Source organism: Bos taurus, chromosome 9, assembly GCF_002263795.3.
Source record: "Bos taurus isolate L1 Dominette 01449 registration number 42190680 breed Hereford chromosome 9, ARS-UCD2.0, whole genome shotgun sequence".
In the NCBI taxonomy this organism is placed as follows: domain Eukaryota; kingdom Metazoa; phylum Chordata; class Mammalia; order Artiodactyla; family Bovidae; genus Bos; species Bos taurus.
The window spans coordinates 68293730-68321366 of NC_037336.1; the positions used below are offsets into that span (position 1 = coordinate 68293730).

The 27637-nt window shown below is 39.0% G+C and overlaps 1 protein-coding gene across 4 annotated transcripts in view; it reads right to left on the reverse strand.

Moving 5' to 3' along the window:
- Positions 1-27637, reverse strand: part of SAMD3 (sterile alpha motif domain containing 3) — a 46615-nt gene that overhangs the window by 5506 nt on the left and 13472 nt on the right. For 3 of the 4 annotated variants that reach the window (XM_024996520.2, XM_010808543.4, NM_001038083.3), the window contains exons 5-8: positions 23088-23273; positions 22528-22612; positions 19480-19644; positions 1651-1851 (exon numbers count right to left, since the gene is read on the reverse strand). In XM_024996520.2, coding sequence (XP_024852288.1) covers positions 1651-1851; positions 19480-19644; positions 22528-22612; positions 23088-23273 — 637 coding nt within the window. The remainder of the gene's footprint in view (positions 1-1650; positions 1852-19479; positions 19645-22527; positions 22613-23087; positions 23274-27637) is intronic. The other variant, XM_059889635.1, reaches the window with a different exon arrangement.

Here is a 27637-nt window from a genome sequence, read left to right on the forward strand (position 1 = left end):
TATATATGTAATAATTATTAATTAAAATACAGTTGAATGTATTTTATGGGGCGACCCCTTGAGCTGGTGTAAATATCTTGTTCCTACTGTAATTTTCATCTGAAAGATTTAGCATTCACCAATGATTCTTGCCTCAATCAACCATCTACTGACTCATTTAGCATTTAAAAAGATCAGTATTTCACTGGTATTTCACACACAGTACTCTGCTAGGTACTTTGGGAACTGCCACAATGTTTAGAACATGCTTAGCTCAGTTGGTAAAGAATCCGCCTGCAGTGCAGGAGATCCCGGTTCAATCCCTGGGTCAGGAAGACCCACCAGAGAAAGGATAGGCTACCCATTCTTGGGCTTCCCCTGTGGCTCAGCTGGTAAAGAATCCATCTGCAATGCAGGAGACCTGGGTTCAATGCCTGGGTTGGGAAGATTCCCTGGAGAAGGGAAAGTCTACCCACTCCAGTATCCTGGCCTGGACAATTCCATGGTCTGTATAGTCCATGAGGTCACAAAGAATCAGACACGATTGAGCGGCTTTCACTTTCATTTTTTCACTTTCTAACATTTTAGACTATTGGTTTAAGAATTTTTGCTTTAAAAGTATATTTCATACATGTGTCAATCTGTCATACTCTTCTAACAGTTAGAGGCTACCAGATATTGCTGTTCCTAGCAACTGAAAGAGAATCAAGCAATAAATAAGGTATGGTTGCTGAAAATGAATTAACTAAAATAATCTATGTAAAGCACTAAGAACATGCCTGCTATGAAATAAACATTCACATGTTCTCTATAGACTATTATTAAAATAAAACTTCAGACAAATTCTTATTTCAATTTTTTTTTTTTTGGAGCGGGGGGTGAAGAGAAGAAAAACCTGTAAAACTTTTCATTTCATTTGGTTTCTTGCACCCATAGCATTCCTTCATGAAATGCGTTCTCAGATAAAACTCTGATGAATCTTTCATTATATACTACAGCCAAAATTACAGTAAAATTATAATAGGACCTTTAATGGCCACCTTAAATAAACTAAATGGAAGGATGTTTGATTTACCCATAAAAACTTCATATATTTTAAGACCACTTAAAGAATCTATCTGCAATGTGGGAGAACTGGGTTCAATCCCTGGATTGGGAACATCCCCTGGAGAAGGGAATTGGCTCCCCACTCCAGTATTCTTGCCTGGAGAATTCCATGGACAGAGGAGCCTGGCAGGCTACAGTCCATGGGATCGCAAAGAGTCAGACATGACTGACTTTCACTTTCACTTTATGGAATAATTTGGGATGATAAAGTAAATAGATTGTAAGTAATGCTGCAGGCTAACAGCACACTAATAAACTATCTTGATTGTCTAAATGCGTGCAAAGGGAAAATGTTTCCCACTGTCAAAGTCCCCAAAAGCAGGGGGGTGGTGCCTTGGGGCACCACTGGCAACTCTTCACATCTGATGACAGCCAGTGCCTGTTATCAGAATGACTCCAGAAATTCTTACCAAATGCTCCTCATTGTAGCCCCTTGGACCCCACACATTCTACTGAGACTCACATCCATCATCTTGCTACACAGTCCTGTTACTGCTCCAAGAAGAAAGAGCGAAAAGTCCATTTGAACACACTAATCAGAGTATTATAGGTAAATACAGATACCTGATAAGGGCACTGCAGGAAAGGAAACATTTTAAGAATGTCCTTCAGAGGTGTTCTGCCGCCAATCAACTTTCTTCTTATTTCCAAAGTCTGGCTCATCCTCTTATCAATTTCTCTCCAATCCTTTTCTGTTTTCACATATTCTTGCTGGAACCAGTTAATATGTTCATCTACCTCAGGATCTAAACAAACAGCTTCCTCCTGCAAAATATTTTAAAAATATCATATGTTCCACGTTTCAGGTGGCAGTTTAACACTCCATGAAGACTTGAATTATGAGCTGTTGTTACATACTCAGTAATGCCCTCATATGTAGCATTATGTTTGACCTTGACTAACAAATGCTGACAATGCTGTGAACAAATCTTTGATGCTGTGAACAAATCAAATAGTTAATTACCAACTATGGAGTTATAATCTGTTCTCTTGACAGATTTAAGAGCTATTCATTTCCTACACACCCTTTTACATGGATATCTAGATTATCCAGAAGTGTAACATGTAATAAGAATGTCATTTTTCCTATGCATTTAAATTTTAGAATGCAAAATATTAAAAAGAGATAAAGTTTTTAATGAAGGTTTTGTTATTGTTTGTGTTCTTCCTTTTTAAATGCCTATTTGGAGTTATAGTACCAGGCCATATAATCCAAATTCAAAACAAATACAGTGGCTATATTGTGATACTAAATCATGAAGTTGTCAATTATATTCCCTATACATTTGGGTACCTTGGATCAGGTGGGGTGGCTAAAAGGTACCCCACGTATTCTCATTAAAAATCTAAAGCAAAAAAAAAAAAATCTAAGGCAGGCGGAACAAGACGGCAGAGGAATAGGTGGACGTGTAGTGCATCTCTCTCCACGGATACATCAGGAATACAACTTCAGACACAGAAGTGGATGCAGAACACCAGCTGAGAGCTGACAGGAGTACCTGACCAGTGGAAAAGAATATGCAGAACCATGCGAAACTTGGTAGGACAAAGGAACTAGGGGGAAAAACAGGAATGTTTCTAGGATGGACCTGCCCTTGGTGGGTGGAGGAACTGAAGCAGGGGTCCAATCCCCACATCCAGGCAATCGTCTGAGTCAGAGGAAAAACATCTAAGGCTGAGAGTAAAACAGCTGATCTGTGGCAGCCTAAATGGATTGAGAATTAAACAGTCCTTGCTGCAGCCATACATACCCCGGACAGGGAGGCAGGTTCCCTAGAAGGTGCAGCAGCTGGGAGCTGGAGTTTTGGGATTGTGGAGCGAGCAATCACAGGGTGAGGACTCCCAGCGAGGGAAAGCACTCTGACAGCAGTGACTCAAGAAAACATTTATTATTCTTATGTTTTGACCTGTTGTGTAGTAGACTCTTTTGGATTTTTTTTTACTTTTTTCTTTTTTTCCCCTTTGCCCCCTGCTCTGTTGTAGTTGTTGATTTTATTGGCACTATGAAATCTAATTAAGCTCTTGAGTTTTTTGTTTTTTTTTTTTCTTTTCTCACATTTTTTATTGTTGTTATAATCCTCTGCCTCTATATTGGGCTTCTGCAGTTCTAAGGAGTTTTCCTTTTTTTCTCTTTTTCTTTTTTTAGTTTTAATTTTTTAAGCTTATTATTATTTTTTATACATGTATTCCTGTGTTTGCTTTTCCTACTGTTCTTTTCCCCTTTGCAATTAATCTTTAATGTATATAAATCTTCTTCATCTAAGTTTATTTAACTTTGCATATCTATTCTTTCTTTCTTTCCTTTCCTCTCAACATATTTGTTAGTTTTTTTTTCATTGCTTTATTCCCCACTTGGCACCTTGCTTCAGTTTTATTTTCCAGTTTGAGCTTTAGTTAGTGTTGTTCTTAACTGGTAGCTATAATCTTTTATTTCCTTTGTTTGCTGGATCAATCTACTGTACTTTATTGGACTGTTTTGATTTTGCTTATTTTACAGTCATCAAGACAGTATGGTGCTGGCACAAAGACAGAAATATAGACCAATGGAACAAGATAGAAAGACCAGAAATAAACCCTTGCACCTATGGGTACCTTATTTTTGACAAAGGAGGCAAGAATATACAATGGGGCAAAAACTGCCTCTTCAATAAATGGTGCTGGGAAAACTGGACAGCTACATGTAAAAGAATGAAATTAGAACACTTCCTAACACCACACACAAAGATAAACTCAAAATGGATAAAACCCTAAATGTAAGACCAGAAACTATAAAACTCTTATTAGAGGAAAACATAGGCAGAACACTGGATGACATAAATCAAAAAGATCCTCTATGACCCACCTCCTGGACTAATGGAAATAGAAGCAAAGTAAATAAGTGGGACCTGAATAAACTTAAAAGTTTTTGCACAGCAAAGGAAGCTATAAGCAAGGTGAAAAGACAACGCTCAGAATGGGAGAAAATAATACCAAATGAAACAACTGACAAAGAATTAATCTCCAAAATATACAAGCAGCTCATACCACTCCACACCAGAAAAACAAACAACCCAATCAAAAAGTGGGGAAAGTACCTAAACAGACATTTCTCCAAAGAAGACATACAGATGGGTAACAAACACATGAAAAGATGTTCAACATTGCTCATTATTAGAAAAATGCAAACCAGAACTACAATGAGGTATCACCTCACACCAGTCAGAATGGCCATCATCAAAAAGTGTACAAACAATAAATGCTGGAGAGGATGTGGAGAAAAGGCAACACTCTTGCACTGTGGTGGGAATGTAAATTGATACAGCCATTATGGAAGACGGTATGGAGATTCCTTAAAAAGCTAGGAATAAAACCACATATGATCCAGCAATCCCACTCCTAGGCATATACCCTGAGGAAACAAAAATTGAAAAAGACACATGTATCCCATTGTTCACTGCAGCACTATTTACAATAGCTAGAACATGGAAGCAACCTAGATGTCCATCAACAGATGAATGGATGAAGAAGTTGTGGTACATATACAAAATGGAATATTACACAGTCATAAAAAGCAATGCATTTGAGTCAGAGGTGGATGAAACTAGAACCTACTATATAGAGTGAAGTAAGTCAGAAAGAGAAAGATAAATTTTGTATTCTAATGCATATATACAGAATCAAGAAAAATGGTACTGAATTTAAGGGCCTAGATCTGATAGATAGAGTGCCTGATGAACTATGGAATGAGGTTCGTGACATTGTACAGGAGACAGGAATCAAGACAATTCCCATAGAAAAGAAATGCAAAAAAGAAAAATGGCTGTCTGGGGAGGCCTTACAAATAGCTGTGAAAAAAAGAGAAGCGAAAAGCAAAGGAGAAAAGGAAAGATATAAACATCTGAATGCAGAGTTCCAAAGAATAGCAAGAAGAGATAAGAAAGCCTTCTTCAGTGATCAATGCAAAGAAATAGAGGAAAACAACAGAATGGGAAAGACTAGGGATCTCTTCAAGAAAATCAGAGATACCAAAGGAACATTTCATGCAAAGATGAGCTCGATAAAGGACAGAAATGGTATGGACCTAAGAGAAGCAGAAGATATTAAGAAGAGATGGCAAGAATACACAGAAGAACTGTACAAAAAAGATCTTCACAACCCAGATAATCACGATGGTGTGATCACTGACCTAGAGCTAGACATCCTGGAATGTGAAGTCAAGGGGGCCTTAGAAAGCATCACTACGAACAAAGCTAGTGGAGGTGATGGGATTCCAGTTGAGCTATTTCAAATGCTGAAAGATGATGCTGTGAAAGTGCTGCACTCAATAAGCAAATTTGGAAAACTCAGCAGTGGCCACAGGACTGGAAAAGGTCAGTTTTCATTCCAATCCCAAAGAAAGGCAATGCCAAAGAATGTTCAAACTACTGCACAATTGCACTCATCTCACACGCTAGTAAAGTAATGCTCAAAATTCTCCAAGCCAGTCTTCAGCAATATGTGAACAGTGAACTTCCTGATGTTCAAGCTGGTTTTAGAAAAGGCAGAGGAACCAGAGATCAAATTGCCAACATCCACTGGATCATGGAAAAAGCAAGAGGGTTCCAGAAAAACATCTATTTCTGCTTTATTGACTATGCCAAAGCCTTTGACTGTGTGGATCACAATCAACTGTGGAAAATTCTTCAAGAGATGGGAATACCAGACCACCTGACCTGCCTCTTGAGAAATTTGTATGCAGGTCAGGAAGCAAGAGTTCAAACTGGACATGGAACCACAGACTGGTTCCAAATAGGAAAAGGAGTTCGTCAAGGCTGTATATTGTCACCCTGTTTATTTAACTTATATGCAGAGTACATCATGAGAAACGCTGGACTGGAAGAAACACAAGCTGGAATCAAGATTGCCAGGAGAAATCAATCACCTCAGATATGCAGATGACACCACCCTTATGGCAGAAAGTGAAGAGGAACTCAAAAGCCTCTTGATGAAAGTGAAAGTGGAGAGTGAAAAAGTTGGCTTAAAGCTCAACATTCAGAAAACGAAGATCATGGCATCTGGTCCCATCACTTCACGGGAAATAGATGGGGAAATAGTGGAAACATTGTCAGACTTTATTTTTCTGGGCTCCAAAATCACTGCAGATGGTGACTGCAGCCATGAAATTAAAAGACGCTTACTCCTTGGAAGGAAAGTTATGACCAACCTAGGTAGCATATTAAAAAGCAGAGACATTACTTTGCCAACAGAGGTCCGTCTAGTCAAGGCTATGGTTTTTCCTGTGGTCATGTATGGATGTGAGAGTTGGTCTGTGAAGAAGGCTGAGCACCGAAGAATTGATGCTTTTGAACTGTGGTGTTGGAGAAGACTCTTGAGAGTCCCTTGGACTGCAAGGAGATCCAACCAGTCCATTCTGAAGGAGATCAGCCCTGGGATTTCTTTGGAAGGAATGATGCTAAAGCTGAAACTCCAGTACTTTGGCCACCTCATGTGAAGAGTTGACTCATTGGAAAAGACTCTGATGCTGGGAGGGATTGGGGGCAGGAGGAGAAGGGGACGACAGAGGATGAGATGGCTGGATGGCATCACTGACTCAATGGACTTGAGTCTGAGTGAACTCCGGGAGTTGGTGATGGACAGGGAGGCCTGGTGTGCTGCGATTCATGGGGTCGCAAAGAGTTGGACACGACTGAGCAACTGATCTGATCTGAATGGAGAAACAGACATAGAGAATAGACTTATGGACATGGGGAGAGGGGAGGAGAGGGTGAGACGTATGGATAGAGTAACATGCAAACTTACATTACCATATGTAAGATAGATAGCCAATGGGAATTTGCTGAATGGCTCAGGAAACTCAAACAGGGGCTCTGTTTCAACCTAGAGGGGTGGGATAGGGAGGGATGTGGGAGGGAGGATCAAAAGGGAGTGGATATATGTATACCTATGGCTGATTCATGTTGCGATTTGACAGAAAACAACAAAATTCTGTAAAGCAATTATCCTTCAATTAAAAAATAAATAACAACAACAACAAAAATCTAAGGCGATCAGGGAATTCCCTGGGAGTCCAGTGGTGAGGACTCTTTCACTGTTGAGGCCCTAAGTTTAATCTCTGATTGGGGAAATATGATCCTGCAAGCCTCACAGCTCAGCCAGAAAAACAAACAAACAAACAAAAAACCCTAAGGCAATCAACAGGTTTTGGGGAGACAACAAAAAAACTCTTGAAAAATTAGCTGAGAGGACACTTGGCTGAACTACACTTGAATCAGCAAGTTGACATCCTGTCATCTGACCAGAATGTGAACAGATGTTACCTATAAAAGATGGGAAAAATTAGGACTTTTACAAGTATATTAGGAAAGTGTCAGGTAGATCCACTATCTGTGAACATAAGATGATTAGCAAGACATAGAACAAGTGAACAAATTTCTAGAAAAAAATGTAACATACCAGCAGATCAAAAAGAAATTCCTACAACCTTATATAAATTTAGTTAGAAAATTAAAGTCTTTCCACAAAGAAGATACCAAGACCTGAAAGTTTCACAGTTAAATTTTGCTAAACTTTCCAAACAAAGCGTGTACCAAATTTACATAAATTCTTTCAAGGAGTCAAAGAAAAAAATAGAATTCTATGAAGTATTCCAGTCCATTCTACGAAGGCCTCTGTGAAGCCTCTGTGATTCCTAAACCTGAAAGAACTGTATGAGAGAAGATAATTACGGGCCAATCTCATTTCTGGACAAAGTTGCACATACTAGGAACAAGGAAAAACTAACTTGGATTTACCCCAGAAATGCAACAAGGGTTTGACATTAGTAACTGGTCATGCTTCCTGCTAACTATGGTGTATACTGGAGAGTGTCGTTTAACCCTCTAATTCCTCTAAGGTAGTCGTCCACTCTAGAGTCACTGGCCACATTGGCTATAGACCGCTTGAATTGTGGCTAGACCAAATTAATACATGTACTGGAAACACTGGATTTCAAAGACTTAGTATGCAAAACAAGAATGTAAAACATCTCATTAACAAATTTTCATAATGATTACATGCCGAAATGATAATATTGGGTTAAGTAAAATATAGTTTTAATATTATAATTCCACCCGCTCTGTTTCACTTTTCTTGAATGTGACTACTAGAAAATGTTACATTATATCTTTGGTGCATATTATATTTCTATTGGAGAGTGCTATGTTCGATGGTAGGGTTTTCTTCATACCAAATTCCAATCATCCCTGTTTTTACTTCTATTGTCATCAAAGTGACTTTGAAAACGATGCTTCCTTGTGTAACTTGAGCAGTTTTCCTTAACATACAGTCATGTGTCTTAGTCAGCAGGGAAAGGGCTTTGACTTTGCCCTATGTTTCCAAGTGCACAGCTGACTTGTAAACCTTCACAGTATTAGCAAATGTGCCACCTGCTGATGGCAGTAATTGCATTATATCCAGAATGCAATTAACTGTCAACATTTTTCTTCAACTTTTGCTATCTTGTTCAGTTTTGCACCATGAGAGAAACAACTGTGGAAAAGGCTATAAAAATGATTAGAATATTATACAATAAATTATCATCTGTCAGGTACAGTAAGAAGCAAACAGTAAATGCCCTAAAAGAAATTCAAAGGAACCTCATAGATGTCCTTAGCATTTGACTATCCAAGCAGTTTTTTCATGGCTTTCAAATCCATTTGATTTCTAAGCCAAGGAAAGCTAACACAGAGAACTACTAATGACTTTCAAAGTCATGGGGTACTTATATTCTCAAATAAATAGAAAAATAAAATGTTTTAAGAGAAATAAATTACAGTAGTCCCCTCCTTATCTGCAGGGCATATGTTCAAAGAACCCCACAGGAAGCCTGAAACTGCAGATGGTATTGAACACTAGGTACAGACTGTTTTTTCCTTAACAGACCTATGATAACATTTAATTATAAATTAGGCACACTTCACTTTCACTTTTCACTTTCATGCACCAGAGAAGGAAATGGCAACCCACTCCAGTATTCTTGCCTGGAGAATCCCAGGGACAGGGGATCCTGGTGGGCTGCCGTCTACAGGGTCGCACAGAGTCGGACACAACTGAAGCGACTTAGCAGCAGCAGTAATTAACAACAATAACTAAAAATAAAATAGAAAAATTATAATGATATACTGTAATAAAATTTATGTGAATGTGGTCTTTCTCTCAATTTAAAACCTATGCATTCTTTATTTCTGGAATTTTCTGTTTAATATTTTCAGAACATAGTCCACCATAGGTAAGTGAAATCTCAGACAACTCAGACAATGAACCTGTATAAATATGGTGCTTGTAATTTAACACCTAGCAGTTAGTTAGCTAGCTAGCTTCTTTATCTATTTAACCAATGTTTGGAGGACTTTGTATGCAAGGGCACCCCAGAATCATTTATTAAATCCTTGTGTTACTGTCCTAGATACGGCATAAGTTTTTTTAAAAAGCACCAATTAACCTCTCTATGGAAACTTCTGTGACATTCCCAGTATATTTTGATATTGCAAGTCAGAATTGGACAAAATATTAGTTTTGTATTTTTCATACTCTGAGAAAAGTCCTTAGAACTCTATCACTTGATGAAGCTTGCCAGGAGCAGAAGAATCACTGAGATGTGGATCCAAAGCCTGACATGCTGAGCTTGGAGCTGCTGGTATTATTCAGGATAGGCAAGATGCTGCTGCTCTACCTAACAACCCCCAAATGTTAGAGCAACAGAAGTTTATCTCTCATGGGACAGACCCATCTCTTCATCCTCCTCCTCTGAAAAATCTGGCTTTACCATCTAGAAAGTCAGTCACCACTGCCAAAGAAAGGGAGAAGATGGAGCACCGCATACTGGATCTTCAACACCCTTGACATTCCTTCTCACGTTTCATTGGTCAGAGTCAGTCCCATGGGCACATCTCACTTCAAGGGAGTGGAGAAGTACAGTCCTGCTGGTGGTCTGGAGGAGCCGAGCTGAGTACTTGGTGAGCAGAAATCATATCCACACTCATCTTCCTCTGGGTTTCTTATTATGTGACACCATAGCTCTCCTTATCATTTTAGCCAATTTCAGGCAGTGTTGTCTGTTATCTATGGCCAAAACCATGATAACTGAATGCTGCTGCTGCTGCTAAGTCGCTCAGTCATGTCCGACTCTGTGTGACCCCATGGACTGCAGCCCACCAGGCTCCTCCATCCATGGGATTTTCCAGGCAAGAACACTGGAGTGGGGTGCCATTGCCTTCTCCGAACTGAGTGCTAGAACACCCAAATCTCAAACCAGAAAAAAATCCCCTATAGAAATTCTATATCCAGCAAAACATCCTTCAGATATGAAGGAGAGATTTAAGACATTCTCAGATAAATAAAAAGTGAGAGAATTGGTCACTAGCAGATCTGCCCTACCAGAAATTCTAAAGGTGGTCTTTCAAGCTAAAATGAAATAACATGGACTATAACTGAAATCAACATGAAAAAATAGAGTACTGGTAAAGGTCACGACATAGGTAAACATAAAAGACAGTTTAAAATAGTTCTCTAGTTGTAACTCTCCCATCTTGTTGGTTGTAACAACTGCATGAAACAATAGTTATAAATTCTGTGTTGAGGGACATACAATGTATAAAATTTAACTAACAGCACAAAAGGGAAGAAGAGTATTGTTATACAGGGGCAAAGTTTTTATATGCTATTACAATTAAAAGGGTATGAATCCAAACTAGATTATTATAAATCAAGGTATTAGTTGTAATCTCCAGGGCAACCACTAAAGAAAGAACTAAAAATGTTTATTTACTAAGAGAAACAAAAAGGGGAATTACATTAATATACTAGAAAATATCTACTTTAACACAATGGAAGGCAGTAATTGAGGGATAAGGGATAAAGTAAGAAGAGATGACATATATTAATAGAAAACAAATAGTAGACATAATTCCTACCTTATCAGTAATCATATTAGGTAATTGACAGAATGGATCTAAAAAATGTATTCAACTATATACTGTCTACTAGAGACATACTTTAGATTCAAAGTCATAAGTAGGTTGAACGTAAAAAGATGGGAAAAGATATATTATGCTGCTGAGTCACTTCAGTCGCATCCGACCCTGTGCGACCCCATAGACGGCAGTCCACCAGGATGCCCCGTCCCTGGGATTCTCTAGGCAAGAACACCGGAGTGGTTTGCCATTTCCTTCTCCAATGCATGAAAGTGAAAAGTGAAAGTGAAGTCGCTCAGTTGTGTCTGACCCTCAGGACCCCCATGGACCGCAGCCCTCCAGGCTCCTCTGTCCATGGGACTTTTCAGGCAAGAGTACTGGAGTGGGGTGCCATTATATTATGCTAGCAGTAACCAAAAGAGAGATAGAATAGCTATACTAATATGAGACAAAATAAACAACACAAAAATTGATCCTAGAGACAAAGGAGGATATTTTAAATGGGAAGAGAGCCAATCCATTAAGAAGATACAATAATTATCAACTTACACACATTTAACAATGGCCCAAATGTCATGTGGCAAAAACTGACAGAAGGAAGCAAGAGACTATGATAGTAGTTGGAGATTTTAATGTCACTTTCAATAATGAATAGAAACACTAAACATGTGATAAACTAGCAGTTGGAAGACTGGAGTGACTGTCATTCCTGGAGAAGACAACAGGGATTGTAGGAATTTGGAGCTGGATAAGGGCTTCTTGGGAGGCAACAGTGGTAAAGAATCTGCCTGACGATGCAGGAGACGTAAGAGATGCAGGTTCAGTCCCTGGGTCAGAAGATCCCCTGGAGGAGGGAATGGCAACCCACTCCAGTACTCTTGCCTGGAAAATCCAACAGACAGAGGAGCCTGGCAGGCTACCGTCCATAGGGTCATACAGAGTTGAACATGACTGAAGTGACTTAGCATGAACAGAAATCATGCATCAAACAAAAACCTCCAAGAAAATATCATCAAAAGGACTTCTGAAGAAACAGGATTAAGTTACTTAAAATTCTAAAAAAATTAAAGTATAGATTAAATTAGCTGATAAAGATAAAATAATCTGTGCATTTAAAGATCACATTAATAGCCTCCAAACTGAGAGAAGATCATTGCAACTAGGAAAAAAATAGAGAGAAAAACAAAAGCCTTTGTGGGAAATTCAAAGTCCTTCCTGTACTGCTTCAAGAAAAAAAATTAAATTTTCACCAGATAAATTCAGAGTTCATTTACTCCATAAAGACAGAAGAGAATCTTTTCAAAGTGGATGAAAATATCAGGTACAGATATGAAGAACTGGACACATGAAAGATTCAAGCCAAGTTTTTTCAGAAAAACTTGAAGGAAGCAATGACTATTATCAAAGTCAGCTTATATCCCATGAGTAACAAGTTTATGGTAATAAGTTGAAGGTTTTACTGGCTGTAAGAAATCTCGATAATTTAAGAAAAGAAAATATGTACTTTAGCCAAAAAAAGCATTTCGAAAGTATATTTAGATCCTGATGTTTCAAATGAGGCATTTGGCAGAAACCCAAGAGGACCACCAACGAATCCTCTGGATGAAGAGATTCCCAGGAAAGGATGTGCATCAGGCTGTGTCAGCGTGAAATGAAGGATTCCTCCATACGCCACCTTCATCTTGTCACAGCAGGCTCTTCGTGAGAGCAAGACAGAACTTAGCCTAGTGCTCCTTGCTCTGGCAGATGCTCAAAACCTTCCTTTGGTCCTATATCCACTTGCCCTCCCACCTCAGTACCCCTAGTCCAGGCTCTAGTTCTCTGTAAGAAGTCAAGTGCTACAAAGGAGTCCCAGGGGCAAATTCTTGAGAAAAGGACCCACTATCCTTCTCCATATTCCAGAAAATGGGGGTGACCTGCCCCAGAAATGTCTATATACTAAGTGCTAAGTGATACTGAGTAATAAACATTAAGTATGGTTTTTCCTGTGGTCATGTATGGATGTGAGAGTTGGACTATGAAGAAAGCTGAGTGCCGAAGAATTGATGCTTTTGAACTGTGGTGTTGGAGAAGACTCTTGAGAGTCCCATGGACTGCAAGGAGATCCAACCAGTCCATTCTGAAGGAGATCAGCCCTGCGATTTCTTTGGAAGGAATGATGCTAAAGCTGAAACTCCAGTACTTTGGCCACCTCATGCGAAGAGTTGACTCATTGGAAAAGACTCTGATGCTAGGAGGGATTGGGGGCAGGAGGAGAAGGGGACGACAGAGGATGAGATGGCTGGATGGCATCACTGACTCGATGGACTTGAGTCTGAGTGAACTCCGGGAGTTGGTGATGGACAGGGAGGCCTGGTGTGCTGCGATTCATGGGGTCGCGGAGAGTCAGTCAGACATGACTGAGCAACTGAACTGAACTGAACTGAACTGAATCAAATGAATTATGGCAATGGCATTAAGAATAGACTGATAGACCAATGGAATAAGAGTGAGTGCCCAGAACACACTCAAGTCTTTTAGGGGGAAGTTAACATACAATTAAATTGCCACCATAAGCCAGTGAAAAAAATAAGTGGTTGTAAGGGCAATAATTCTATGGAGATCCTTACCTAATGGCATATACAAAAATAGACTCCAGATGACTCAAAGATTTAATCATAAAAGTGCAAACTATAAACTTCATAAAAGAAAGAGTAGGAGAATATCTTTGTGACTTAGAGTATGGGAAGTACTGCTTCCTACAAATTAAGAAGAAAAAGATGCCAACCCATTAAAAACGGGGCAATGGAACTAAAGAGGTAATTTTCTAAAAGAAGGAATTCAAAACTCTAACAAACACATGGAGAGATGCTCAGACTCATTAGTTATCCAGGGAAATGCAAATCACAAGACTGAGATTACAGTCTATACCTGTTAGTCTTGGCAAAACTCACAAGGCTGGCTAAGGCCAAGCACCGGCAGGAAGACCAAGATATGCAGTACTATGGGGCTGAGACTGACAAAACCATTCTAGAAAGCAATTAGTCAAATTAAGTACCCATGCTGGTCCCATCAGTTCCACTTCTGGGTGGACAAGCCAAAGAAATAACACACAGCTTCATCCAAAACCAGCCAGGTATAATAGTGTTCTCTGTAGTACCATTCATGGTGGGAAGGAAGGGGCTTGAAGCAAGGACTTGTAAAAATTGCTGCAAACACGGGGTAGAAATACACATGGTAACATAAACGAGACTTCAAAAGTGTCAGTGAAAAAGTGAAATACAAATGAGGTATAGAATTGCATTTGTGTGTGTGCTCAGTCAAGTCTGATTCTCTGCGACCCCATGGACTATAGCCCATCAGGCTCCTCTGTCCATGGAATTTTTCAGGCAAGAATACTGGAGTGGATTGCCATTTCCTCCTCCTGGGGATCTTCCCCATCCAGGGATTTAGTCCCCATCTCTTGTATCTCCTGCATTGGCAGGCAGGTTCTTTACCGCAGCACCACTTGGGAAGCCCAGAATATCATCTACATTGAGTCAAATATATATAAACCCAAAATTATAGTACACATTTTAGAACACCTCACAAATAAAAAGTACTCTTGCCTGGAGAATGCCAGGGATGAGGGAGCCTGGTGGGCTGCCGTCTATGGGGTCACACAGAGTCGGACATGACTGAAGCAACTTAGCACAAACAAAAAGATACAGATGAAACACATTAGAAGGGCTGCCCAAGAGCAGAGGTGGGGAAAAGGGCATAGAAGAATGAGCACATGGGAATTCCTTGGTGGTCCAGTGGTTAGGACTCCGTGTGCTCACTGCTGAGGGCCCAGGTTCAATCACTGGCTGGGGAACTAAGATCCCACAGCCACGTAGCATAACAAAAAATAAAATAAAAATTAAAAATAAAAGGACTCTCATACTTAAAAAAAATGAATGAGCACAAAAAGAAATGAGTAGAACAAGAGAAGCCTGGCACAGAACAATGATGATAACGTGCCATGAGGTGAGTTTGAGTCACTCGACTTTAACACCTCAGGTTTTTCACAAGAAAATAATACAGTACAAAGTTAATTCCACTACACTGCATACATACAGTTCCTATAAGCTTTTAATACCAATATGTCTTCATCATTTAAACAGGATAATATTGTCAGCAACTTAAGAAATTACTCAGTTAAAACACAGACAGAAATAGACTCACAAACATAGAAAACAAACTCAAGGTTATCAAAGGGGCAAAGGGGTGAAGGAGGGATAAATGAGGAGTTTAGATTAACAAATACATACTACTGTATATAAAATGCACAACAACTCAGGACCTACTATATACACAGGGAACTATATTCAATAGCTTGTAACAACCTATAATGGAAAAGAATCTGAAAAAGAATATATATATATATGTGTGTGTGTGTGTGTGTATAACTGAATCACTGCTAAAACCTGAACCATTGTAAATCAACTATGAAAGTGAAAGTGGCTTAGTTGTGTCTGACTTTTTGTAACTCCATGGATTGTAATTCTCCAGGCCAGAATACTGGAGAATTCTCCACTCACAGAATAGAGTAACTTTTCCCTTCTCCAGGGAAGATCCCAACCCAGGGATCGAACCCAGGTCTCCTGCATTGCAGGCAGATTCTTTACCAGATGAGCCACAAGGGAAGCCCAAGAATACTAGAGAGGGTAGCCTATCCCTTCTCCAGCAGATCTTCCTGACCCAGGAATTGAACTGGGGTCTTCTGCATTGCAGGTGGATTCTCTACCAACTGAGCTATCAAGGAAGCCCTAAATCAACTATACTTCAATAAAAAAAATATATTGCTCAGTTAATTCTACTGTTTTGAGAATCTACTTGTGTCTCTGTTTATAAGTACTCTAAAAAGTATAATAAAAGGCAATTAAGCAAGTGAAACAGATTTGTCAATTCACAGGGCTACAAGTTGCTTGGACCTCAAGCTAAAACGCAGCTGCCTAAGAAGCAGTGTTGCTTATGCTTATGCTGCATTTGATTGAATGTACAACCAGCAGTGACATGGGGTCATGAGGTTGGCAAAGGATTTTTAAACATCACATTTAAATCCAGTATTTTTGGAGGATTGATCTAGAAACATAGCCTGGGATTCTGACAAGTATAGCTCTGCGTACCATGGTTATAATTCCTTTTAGTAGCAGAATGTCAGGAACCAAGGCATTTTTAAGACTCACAGGTGGATGCTTGATGCTGCTGAAGCTTTGGGTTTTATAAGGGCTTCCCCAGTGGCTCATCTGGTAAAGAATCTGCCTGCCAATGCAGGAGATGCAAGAGATGTGTTGGATCCGTGGGTTGGGAGATCCCCTAGAGGAGGAACTGGAAGCCCACTCCAATATTCTTGTCTGGAGAATCCCGTGGACAGAGGAGCCTGGCAAGCTACAGTTTGTGGAGTTGGACATGACTGAGTATGTGTGCATGTGACACACACACACAGAGCATAGTTTAAGCAGTGCCACGCTGACCTCAGAGATTAAGGGAGGAGGAGGGTTGCGGACAAAAGATCTGTGACCTCAGACTCACACAAATTCTGCAGCTGCTTAGTCATCTTCAGAAGCCCACATGAGGGGAGTAAGAAATGCACTGTCCTTCACTGAGGCAGCTACCATCAATATTTTGGTAAATTCCTTCTAACAACAGAAACAAAACAAGTGAAAAACTCTTCTCCTTCCTTATTTATTCCCAAAGCTTTTCTCCAGTTTAGCAAAACCCACTTCCCTGCCTTTGAGGGGATGGCCTGCCTCCTGGCTTGTTGCCTACATCAGCATTTCCCATCTCTCTAGCACAAGGGGTAACTTTTTTTCTAGATTATGGAAATGCTGTGCCCAGTCAAGAAGTTTTAAACATGGGAAAGTTGCCCAAGTATATCTTAATCCAACTATCTTCAGAAATCATAAAGACATTTAAAAAGAGCTATAAGAATTGAAAGTGCAGACTGGAAATAATTTAGGCAACTCATCTGAAGTCTAAAATCCCATGAGATAAGTGGTATATTCACTGAACTTGTCCCTCCACTCTTCTTGGTGTTTTTCCATTTGCTTAGTCACTATGTTGGGTACAAAATACAGAAATACATTGTTTCTGTAATATTCTAGTGTAAAATTTTTTCCATTCTTTGAAGCACTTGGCTTTACAGAACATTAGGTCATAAACAGAGACATTACAATGTTTAAAGAACCAGCAATGTGTAGCTCCATTTGTAAGAGTGAGAAAAGTAAATTCTTACCAATTAGATTTGCTTGGCAAGAAAAATGTTGCCTCTTTTTGCCCCAGCTGGCAGGAAGGTCAAAACTAAATTCTGTTGCAACTTAACTCATCTTGGGCCCTGATACATTCAATCCCTCTTCTTTTTGTAGCAAAGACCCCTGCATGGGCCTTGCTGCTGCTGCTGCTAAGTCGCTTCAGTTGTTTCCGACTCTGTGCGACCCCATAGACGGCAGCCCACCAGGCTCCCCTGTCCCTGGGATTCTCCAGGCAAGAACACTGAAATGGGTTGCCGTTTCCTTCTCCAATGCATGAAAGTGAAAAGTGAAAGTGAAGTCGCTCAGTCGTGTCCGACTCTTAGCGACCCCATGGACTGCAGCCCATCAGGCTCCTCCATCCATGGGATGGGCCTTAGTAGGATTCAATTTAAGACGCAGGCATGTCTAGGAGACTCCAAGATAGGACCCACAAAGGGCACAGTTACAAGATGAACTGAGGTGGTTATGAGAAAGAATAAAAAGATGACTGTACAGGCTGGGTCAATGATGGCTCAACACAAGACAGGAGCTGCCATTCAGCCTGTGTCTGTCAGGGTGACCTCTGACCCCATGGGCTTACCCTTGCTGGGGACAATGACTGCTTTTCCAGTTTTACCATTCATCCCACTCCAGTGAATTTTGGTGGAACACGCATCAAAGGGAAAGAAATAAAACTGAATTTTTAAAATATTAATTCATTTATAAAGGAACTCCGTTTGTAGTATGAGGAAAATCACATATTTTGAGAATACTTATGCATAATGTAATTATGTTCCTTTACAAAGTGGCTCTTTAAGAATATAAAATATATTTTCAAACAAATCTAATTATATCTTATGATTTTAGTTTAAAATTGGAATATTGCAGTTGAAGTTTCTATAAAATCACATCTCTTAATTTATGTACCTTTCATCTGTCTTGTCTTTTCATCAAAGAGCAGATATAAAATTGTATTACCTTAACTGGACTGTCATTTTGAAAACACTTTGAAAGTTACATAATAAGATAGTTAAAAATACATCTTGATCTAACATTTTTCTTATGTATAATGCTAGAATGAATAGTTTACAAAATATGTTTAAAAAAATACTCCCGTCCCCTGAGACTTATAAGTAGTGACAATAAAATTGAGATAATCTGATAGGCTGCCCTATTAATATTAAATAATTATACTAGCTGAAAAAGAAAACAGAATATTTACACTGAGTACATTCACTAGCATAAATGTGCTTATAGTGAAAAGTTAGATTTACATATTCATGTTGTGCTGCGTGAGTGCTAGGTTGCTTCAGTCATGTCTGACTCTTTGCGACCCTGTAGACTGTAGCCTGCCAGGCTTCTCTGTCCATGGGATTCTCCAGGCAAGACTACTGGAGTGGGTTGCCATGCTGTCCTCCAAGAGATCTGCCCGACCCAGGGATCAAACCTGCGGCTCTTGTAGCTCCTGCACTGTAGGTGGATTCTTTACCACTGAGCCACCAGGGAAGCCCACTCATTCCTATTGGATTGAGGGAAAAACAGTATTTCGGGGGACATGAGATTTAGCTTCTTGAACTTGATAGTTAGGACATCCTTCCCAAGGAGCTCAGTCTATTTTATTAGCAGGGGACATTTTTGTTTCTGAGAGCATCTGGGGGCCATGAAGTAGATAATATCTACAGAACCTCAGGTAATTAGGACCCACATCAACATTATGGTACAGCAAACCCACTGTAGAGTAGGGAATCTCCAGACCCTGCCAGGGGCCCTTGGCCTGAAGTTCCTCACGGCCGCCTCTGTACAAAGCAAGAACACTGTGGAGTTTTGTACCCATATCTTCCTCCCCAAACCTTGAAACCAGAGGCTACTTGACCCCTACAATATGAGTATTAAAAACTTTCTGTAGTAATAAGAACAGTAAGAGCATAGGACACATTTTAGGATGGGAGGTAAAGAAATTATTCAAAGATCCAGAACTTAAGAGTTTCTCCAGGTCTTTTGAAGATTGTGAAAGAATAAACGAGATGTTCAATAAACCCTCTGCTCAGGTTTTTGGAAACCCTCTTCTGGAAATATTCTCATTCACAAAAGCAAAACAGATTTTCTTGGTTTCTGACCCACATGTTAAATTTTCAAAAGGATATTTTGTTTTGCTTTAATTATTTTAGTATTTGTTATTTCTTAATCAGTCAACCAGTAAGTTGTCAGAACAATTAAAGATTCAATCTTACTTTTATCTGGACAGTTTTAATTTCAAATCTTATATCAGCAAGAGATTTCCTTGTCTGGCCTCTTCGGTGTCCAAATTTACACTTATTTCTCATCACTTGTTCATCATCTTCTATGGGTCTTCGAACATATTTAAAGCGATCTTTGAGAGCTCGTTTCCATAAAAACTGTGTAAAATTATAAAACAGGGCAGTTAATATTCAAAGAGATTTGCATAAGCCTATATAAGCAATAAAATAGTTGTCTACCACCTTTGGGCTTGAAAATATCTTCATTTTCAAATTACAGACTGAGAAAAGTCTGTAATTTTCAAAAGCCAGACTGAGAAACCTTGATCCAGTTAAAAGGTGTGTGGGTGTTCACTGTAACAGTCTTTCAACTTCTGTTGTAGATTTGAAATTTTTTGAAATAAAAAATTGTGACTATCAAAATCTTGTAACAATCTGTAATAGAAAATAATCTGAAAAATTATATATTTATATATATACATATATATATCATCGAATAATTTTGCTGTACACCTAAAACTAACACTGTATTATAAATCAATTATATTTAAATTTTTAAAAGTTAAGAATAAAACTAGTCCTAAAAATAACCAAATGCTTCCTCACTTGTGTGCTCTCTCTCTCACATTAAAATTCTAAGAAATTTTCTACATCTTTCACGGTTACATCAGAAACACAACCTCACATACACTTGTGGGGAGAGTTTGAGTAAGCACCTACCATGCCCCAAAGTTTCCCCTTCCACTGTATGTGTACAAACCTGGATCATAATGTGCTAAGCAGTTTTGCAGGTCTCTTAACAGTGAACCATCTTTAGTTAACATCACTGGGAGAAGATGTGGGTAAAAAGCACACAAGACCAAAGTCAGCATTATTCATAACTTTCTGTTTGTCACATTTGATAACCACAAAACTAAAGGTCAAAATGTAATTAGGTAGATATGTATTTGCTTATATATATGCAAAGATTCTCTGGGAGGAATCTTTAATAATACTGGTTACTTCTGGGAAGGAAACTTGGATGATTGGAGGATAGAGGTGGGAGGGAGATGTTTCCATTATCCTTTTATAGCTTTTGAACCCCATGACAGTATAACTTATTGAAACAGCAAATTTAGATTCTTTCTTTAAAACACAACTAACTCTATAAACAGTACCACTAATTTTTGGCAAATATTATATCTTAAGTATAGAAGGAATTCATGTCATGTCTGGTAATTATCAATACCAGGACCCCAGATTTGTTTGTATTTTTTTTTTTTTGAGAAAATTTAGTTGACTTTATCGTGTGCTTTTGTACACAACAGAATATTTTAGAAAGGATATCATACTAGAAGCAACGGTAGCTGAAGACCAGTCTGACTTCAAAGTTATTGGTTCTAGATATATCTTTTCTGAGTCTGGGTGGTGAAAAATAATCTTTAAGGCCCTCTCGCACTCAGAAAATTCTATGATTCTATCCATATATAATGAACTTTTTCCAAGAAAGAAAGAGAGAAAGAAAGAAAAAAGCAAAGCAAGGGCGGGAAGAAAGAAAACAGAGGCCTTAAATGTTATGTTCACAGATAGTGACATTTATTATTTGTTATTCAGATTGGAACTAATTGCTTAAATTCCACATCTTCAAGAAAGTACAGCAAAAAATTTTTCTCACAGATGTCTGTGAAAATAAAGTACAAAGGACATGCATCTTATTTAGATACAACTACCAACGTATGCATGTCACCTAGAGATATAAGAACTAATAGACATTATAGCTTTAGGTATAAAAGCTATAATTCTCCACAATTGTCCCTTAAGTCCTACAGTTCCAGTGTCACAATGCACTCAAATTTTTTTAACCACATTGACTTTTTTAAGTGTGCAGTTCAGTAGAGTTAAGTATGTTTACATTGTTGGGCAATGCAGATCCCTGGCTTTTAAAGCCAAGGGACTTGCAGATCCAGAGAGCAAAGCTTATACCGAAACCTCTAGAACAGTGTTTCTCAACACTGGTTGCACATTAGAATCATCTGGGGTACTTTTAAAGATGCAAAGCCTTCTTCTTCAGATCAACTAAATCGGCATCTCCGGGGATCCTGATGTGCAGCCAGAGTTGAGAACTGCTGCCCCAGAACACCACCAGGATCTTTTTTTGTCAGAACAGCAGAACCGTGAGAGAATCAGGTGAGGCTGTGGGTCAAGACCTCAAGACTATACAACTTCTGCGTGGGTCTAAACAAAGGCAAGAACCACTCTAGTGATGTGAAAGCAGAGATGTAGGTACAGTCACAGCCTCTCTTTCTAGTATGGCATCTCTCGAAGATCCTTCCTAGAGACTCACGGTTAAACACGAGCTTCCAGATAGCTTTGAGAGAGAGATTCTGATCATCTTTCTAGAGGATAACATAGAGAGAGAAAGAAGACCAAGGAGGAAGATGGGGAGGGATGAACAGGTGGAGCACAGAGGATTTTTAGCACAGTGAAAATACTATATATGATACAATAATCACGGCTACATCTGTCTAAACACACATAGACTGTACAATGCCAGGAGTGAACCTTAATGTAACCTATAGACTTTGGGTGATTATGATGCATCAGTGTAGGTTCATCAGTTGTAATGAATTACCTCTCTGTGGGGGATGTTGATAACGAGGGATGTTAGGGATGTGTAGGGGCAAGGGGTATTTGGGAAATCTCTGTATCTTCCTCTCAATTTTGCTGTGAACTTAAAACTGCTCTTAAAAAAAATAAACTTTTTTTTTAAAGAAGACATAGGAACACATAGAAATCATCAAAAAGAACAGAGCAGAGAGAGAAAGACCAAAACTAAGAACAAAATGGGAACTGAGAGCAAGAGACAGAAGAGATGGTCAAGGGAATGGAATTAGAGAGAGACCAGACAGAAAATGACAGAGAAGGAGAAACAGATAGACCTAGATAAACAGGGAGAGAGAGAGACTGAGGAAAAGGCAATGAGGCCTGAAATTAGTGGACAGCACAAGGCTCTTATTTTAAGGAGGGTTGAGAGTAACCGAATGGTGCTGTGTGGTCACTTACAAAGCCACAGCCGTCCTCATCCAGGAAAGGGTGGGCCTGCAGTAGGGCATTGACCACGTCGTTATACTGCTGGGTGCTGGGGTACCTGTTCAGCGTGACAGGGAGGACATTTTTCAGTTCAAGAAGCCCGTGTTCCTCCCTATGAGTCCAAATTACATTCACTTTTCTTCCAATCTTTCTATGTGATAATGTAAACACTCAAATAAGGGCTTTCCTGATGGCTCAGTGGTAAAGAATCCGTCTGTAATGCAGGAGATACAGGAGACCTGGGTTCGGTCCCTGGGTTGGGAAGATCCCCTGGAGGAGGAAATGGCAACCCACCCCAGTATTCTCGCCTGGAGAATCCCACAGACAGAGGAGCCTGGTGGGCTACAGTCCATGGGGTAACAGAAGAGTCAGACACGACTGAACAGAGCACACACATTCAAATATTGGCCAATGCTGGACTTATTATCAATCTGTCATGCAAAATCTGAAGAGAGTGGGTTCCAAATGATTTCAAGTCTATTCTGAAAACACGCCCTCTCGCAAGGCAGCAAGTCTGCCCTGTTATTACTCACAGTGAGCCTTCCAGATACTTGGTCATGTCCGCCTGGAGGAACTCAATGATCCTTATCCTCATGCTGTGATCAGGACACTTCTGTTCTGCTAGCATGCACTTGACATCATAAGGAAACTCTGGTAAGACGTAGGACTTAGTCCATTGTAAGGCTTTATTCCTTGCTAGAATGTGTCTCACATTCCTTCTGTGAAATAAAAAACACAAAGAGTGAAATTCTATTTCAAATATATGTAACTTATTAATTCTCTATACCCTGAGAGAATGGCTGGATGGCATCACTGACTCAATGGACATGAGTTTGAGTAAAGTCCAGGAGTTGGTGATGGACAGGGAGGCCTGGTGTGCTGCAGTCCATGGGGTTGCAGAGTCAGACACAATTGAATGACTGAACTGAACTGAAGTGATACGCTGAGAACTGATGATAGAAACCACATTCTTGAGATCTATATATATGAACGTCGTCAACCCATCTTCCATCCAGTCATCTATGTGCAAATGTTTAAAGATTCATCAAGTATCTCTTGTTTTCTTTCCCTTTGCACACACACAAATACTTGTCATTCTGGAAAAAATATCATAACAACATAGGCTATAGAAGACAGTCTGAAGTTGGGAAGAATGTCAATCCATGTATCTTGAGAAGGCAATAGGTAATGCATAGTTTAAAACTGAACAAGATATCTAACTAAAAGAGAGTAAACTGCAATTCAGCAAAGCAAATAAGGCATGTGATAAAGTCTTACTTAGCATCTGATTCAGAAAATTCTTCTAATTAATTGGCTGCAAATAAAATTAATTTATTAATTCTAATTAATGTGTTATTTATTTCACTACAATAAATAATATGGTAGAGAAGTGCAAGAGTCACTTAATGAGTCACTTAGTTGTTCTTGGCTATTTTAATAAGGTAAACTTGGTCTCTAAATTTAAAATAAGTATTAGATATTCTGATCCTCTCAAATGAAGTTTCTACAAAAGGCTACGGAAAGTGATAGCTACAGAAAGCAGATGAGTGGTTGCCTGGGGCTTGGGGTGGGAGAGGAGACTGACTGAAAAAAGGACACCAGGGAATTTTTTAGGGTGATGAAAGCGTTCCAAAGTGGACTGTGACAATGGCTGCACACCAGCATAAATTTACTAAAATTAACTGAGCTGTATATTTTAAGTAGGTGAATTTTAGGTTATGAAAGTTAAATCTCAGTAAGTTTGTTTATAAAATTAAATATCAGAACCACTTTAAAACCTTAAGATCAGTGATTGATCCAGTGTGTAAAAACTAAAATTTTCAAGCAAGTTACCAGAGGGAAGTGGTAGCATTCAGTCCATTTCACTAATAGGACTGATTGAGAAGGAAGTGAAGTAATAGAAGCAAGTCAAGCGGAAGACAAAGAAAGATTTCCTAAATTAACCTAAGTAGGTTAATCTTCTGGCACAAGCATGGACTACTTAGTAGCCCAAACAAAATTCAGATGAGCTTTGAAAGATCAGGTTTCCTTTAGAATTTTAGGTCATATTTTGTAAGAGACCAAGAGATATAACAAAACATGAGGAATAAAGGAAATTGGAGAAAGAATTCTGCTCTCTTTTCATGATAAGATCTTTCTCCTTTTTTCCCCTTTGGCAATAACTGTATTGGTGGTGAAAACAGGTCCCAGCTAAAACAAGCACACTGATAATTCAACACTTGATTCAGTACAGCAACAGGCAATTCCCAGAAGAAATTTGTGCCTCAGCCCAAACTATTTTCCAATATGTTCCCCTTTTATTTCATTCATTCATTCATTCAAGCAAATATTTATTGGGAAGGTACTAGGGGGCAATTACTCGTCTACAATCCCTATTTCCTTTCTTATTCTCTTATTTCTTTCTCCCATGATCTCTCCTTTATCTACTTAGATCAAGATTCTAAAGTAATGGCAAGTTTCATTGGCTGTATTTTGTGCCTTCCCAAGATTTTGAAAGGTGCTGTAACTGTGCAGGCATTAAATTTGGTTTCAGTACAACATTTTAACATCTATCTCCTTTTCCTATGAATTTCAAGTCTATTTTAACTGCATGACCCCTTTAGACTTTTGAGGTTGCTAGTCTTATACAGTATCTCATCAATGGATAACTTCTACATTCCAATGCTATAAAATAGGTCTTGAGGCAATTTTTATCTTCTTGCTCTATATATGTCTTTTCTCTTCAACATCAGGGTAAGAACTATATATATATATATCATGTTCTTATTTCTGTCAAATGCCTAGAATGTGACTAGACACATATAGGCTCAATCAACGCCAGACAGTCCATCTTGCTCCTAATTAGACAAAATCAGAGGCAACAAATTTTCCTTTTCTTTACATTAAAACAACTTAACAAGATATTTGGAGGTGAACAGAATACAAAGTATGCTAACACAAGTCAAAACTAATATTATACAGAATACTAGAATCAGAAATTAAAAACACACTCTAATTGACTGCAGATAACTGCGGGCACAATCATCACCCATTCATAAAAATATTAAAATTCAACATTTGCATTGTATTTTAAAAATCTTTACTCTGAGGTTATGATTATTCATATCATTATTGAGGTAGAGTTGAGCAGAACACTGTAGAAGTCAGCTCAAAGTAAGAACATGGAGCAGAAAACAATCCCAAACTAAGAGGATGCTGATATTTCTGTTTCCATTTCAGAGTCAGTGCCCTTTAACAAGATAATATCAGAAAACAAAGATCTTTAATTCAATGGGTCACAACCCTGGGTTCATAGTACAATCACCTGGAAAGCTTTTAAAACATGTTAATGGCTAGGACTGATTCCCAGTCTAATTGAATCAGAGTCTACTGCACTAAACACTCAGTGTCTATGTAGACTTTATATTTGTCATAAAATGAAACTAACAATAAACTCAAGCTGACGCATTTGATAACTATCAATATTATTATTGCCATATGTGCCACTTTAAAAAATCATGAGGGACTTCCCTGTTGGTCCAGTGGCTAAGACTCTGTGCTCCCAGGGTATGGGGGCCAGGTTCGATCCCTGGACAAGAAACTAGATTCCACATGCCTCAATCAAGAGTTCACACGCTGCAACCAAAAGATCCACATGACGTAAGGGAGATCAAAGATCCTGCAGACCTCAACTAAGACCTGATGCAGCCAAATAAATAATAAATGTTTTAAAAAAATTATGAGATAGAGGTTCTCAGGAAGAAGCTCACTGACTGTAAAACTTTAATAAGAATGAAAAATCATCTAATTATTTTTACTCCTAAGAAACAGACAATATGGGCCTCACCTAGGATAAGGGAGATGGCCCTATGCAGAAAAGGGCCACTGGAGTTTCAGCCTGTTAAGGAAAAATCTCAACATACAGAAAACAGAAGTTGAGCCTTGGTAGGGAGCAGGAGAGACATACATGTGGGCAACGACTGCTTGTTTTATCGCCACGGTATATAACTTTTTCAATAATTAGGACAGCTCATAATATAGTCCAATTTTGCATGCCATTTTATTATCAGCTAGTATCCAATGTTTTTTTCTCAGATCCAGCCAAGATTCAAGCCTTCTAAATCTCCAGGACACACTTTGCATGTGTCAACCGTTGTTTCCCTCACTCCAAATGCCCTGAGTTTCCTTCATTCTTCTAGGTTCATCTTAGGTCTTCTCCCCAGGTAGATTCTCTTCCCCTCTCTCCTGACTCTCTGGTGGTCTTCCTTGTCTAAATCCCCCACATGGCCTGGTCCAGTACTGGCCCCATGGGTACTCACCTGTATCTTGCTTTCTTACCTGTTTTGATTTCCCTAATGCCATTGTCAAACGAAACAGTTGTTCTACAGTTCTATAACCGTTCTTTAACAGGTCTAGAACTATAACTGCTACATAGTTATTTAGGAACAGTTCTATAACAAAAATGTTATATCAAGTTTCAGGAACATTTGAGAGAGATGTAAAAATATTAAATATAACATTCTATGACAGATAAACAAAGACAGTCATAAATTGCTTAAACTTGTATTTTCACACATGAAATTGACATCTTTTGAACCTTTTCAAAAGGTTCAAACAATCCACCCGTGATAAAGGAACCATTGAACAGGAAGGCATCAAGCTGACATGCTAGTGGAGAGAAGTGTGATATCACTAAGTCCTCAAGTTTGAGATATGAAAATGTGTGGGACCCAGATGCAAGAGAGGCAGATCTGGCGATTGGAGTACAGTCCTCTGTTTACACAAAAGATACCTAAGAATTAGACTATGCAAACTTCATAATAATAAACCACCACTGAGAAAACCCTCCCAAAGAAGTTTTCTCACCAGGCTTTAGCTACATCCCATGTGGGTTCTTTATAGAACCAAGGGCAGAGTTCATGTCACACTCAACTGAATTCTGGTTGACTTTTGGCATCATAGTCATGAATCAGGTCTGCTACTTCTGCTAATGCTAAGTGGCTTCAGCCATGTCCGACTCTGTGCGACCCCATAGACAGCAGCCCACGAGGCTCCCCCGTCCCTGGGATTCTCCAGGCAAGAACACTGGAGTGGGTTGCCATTT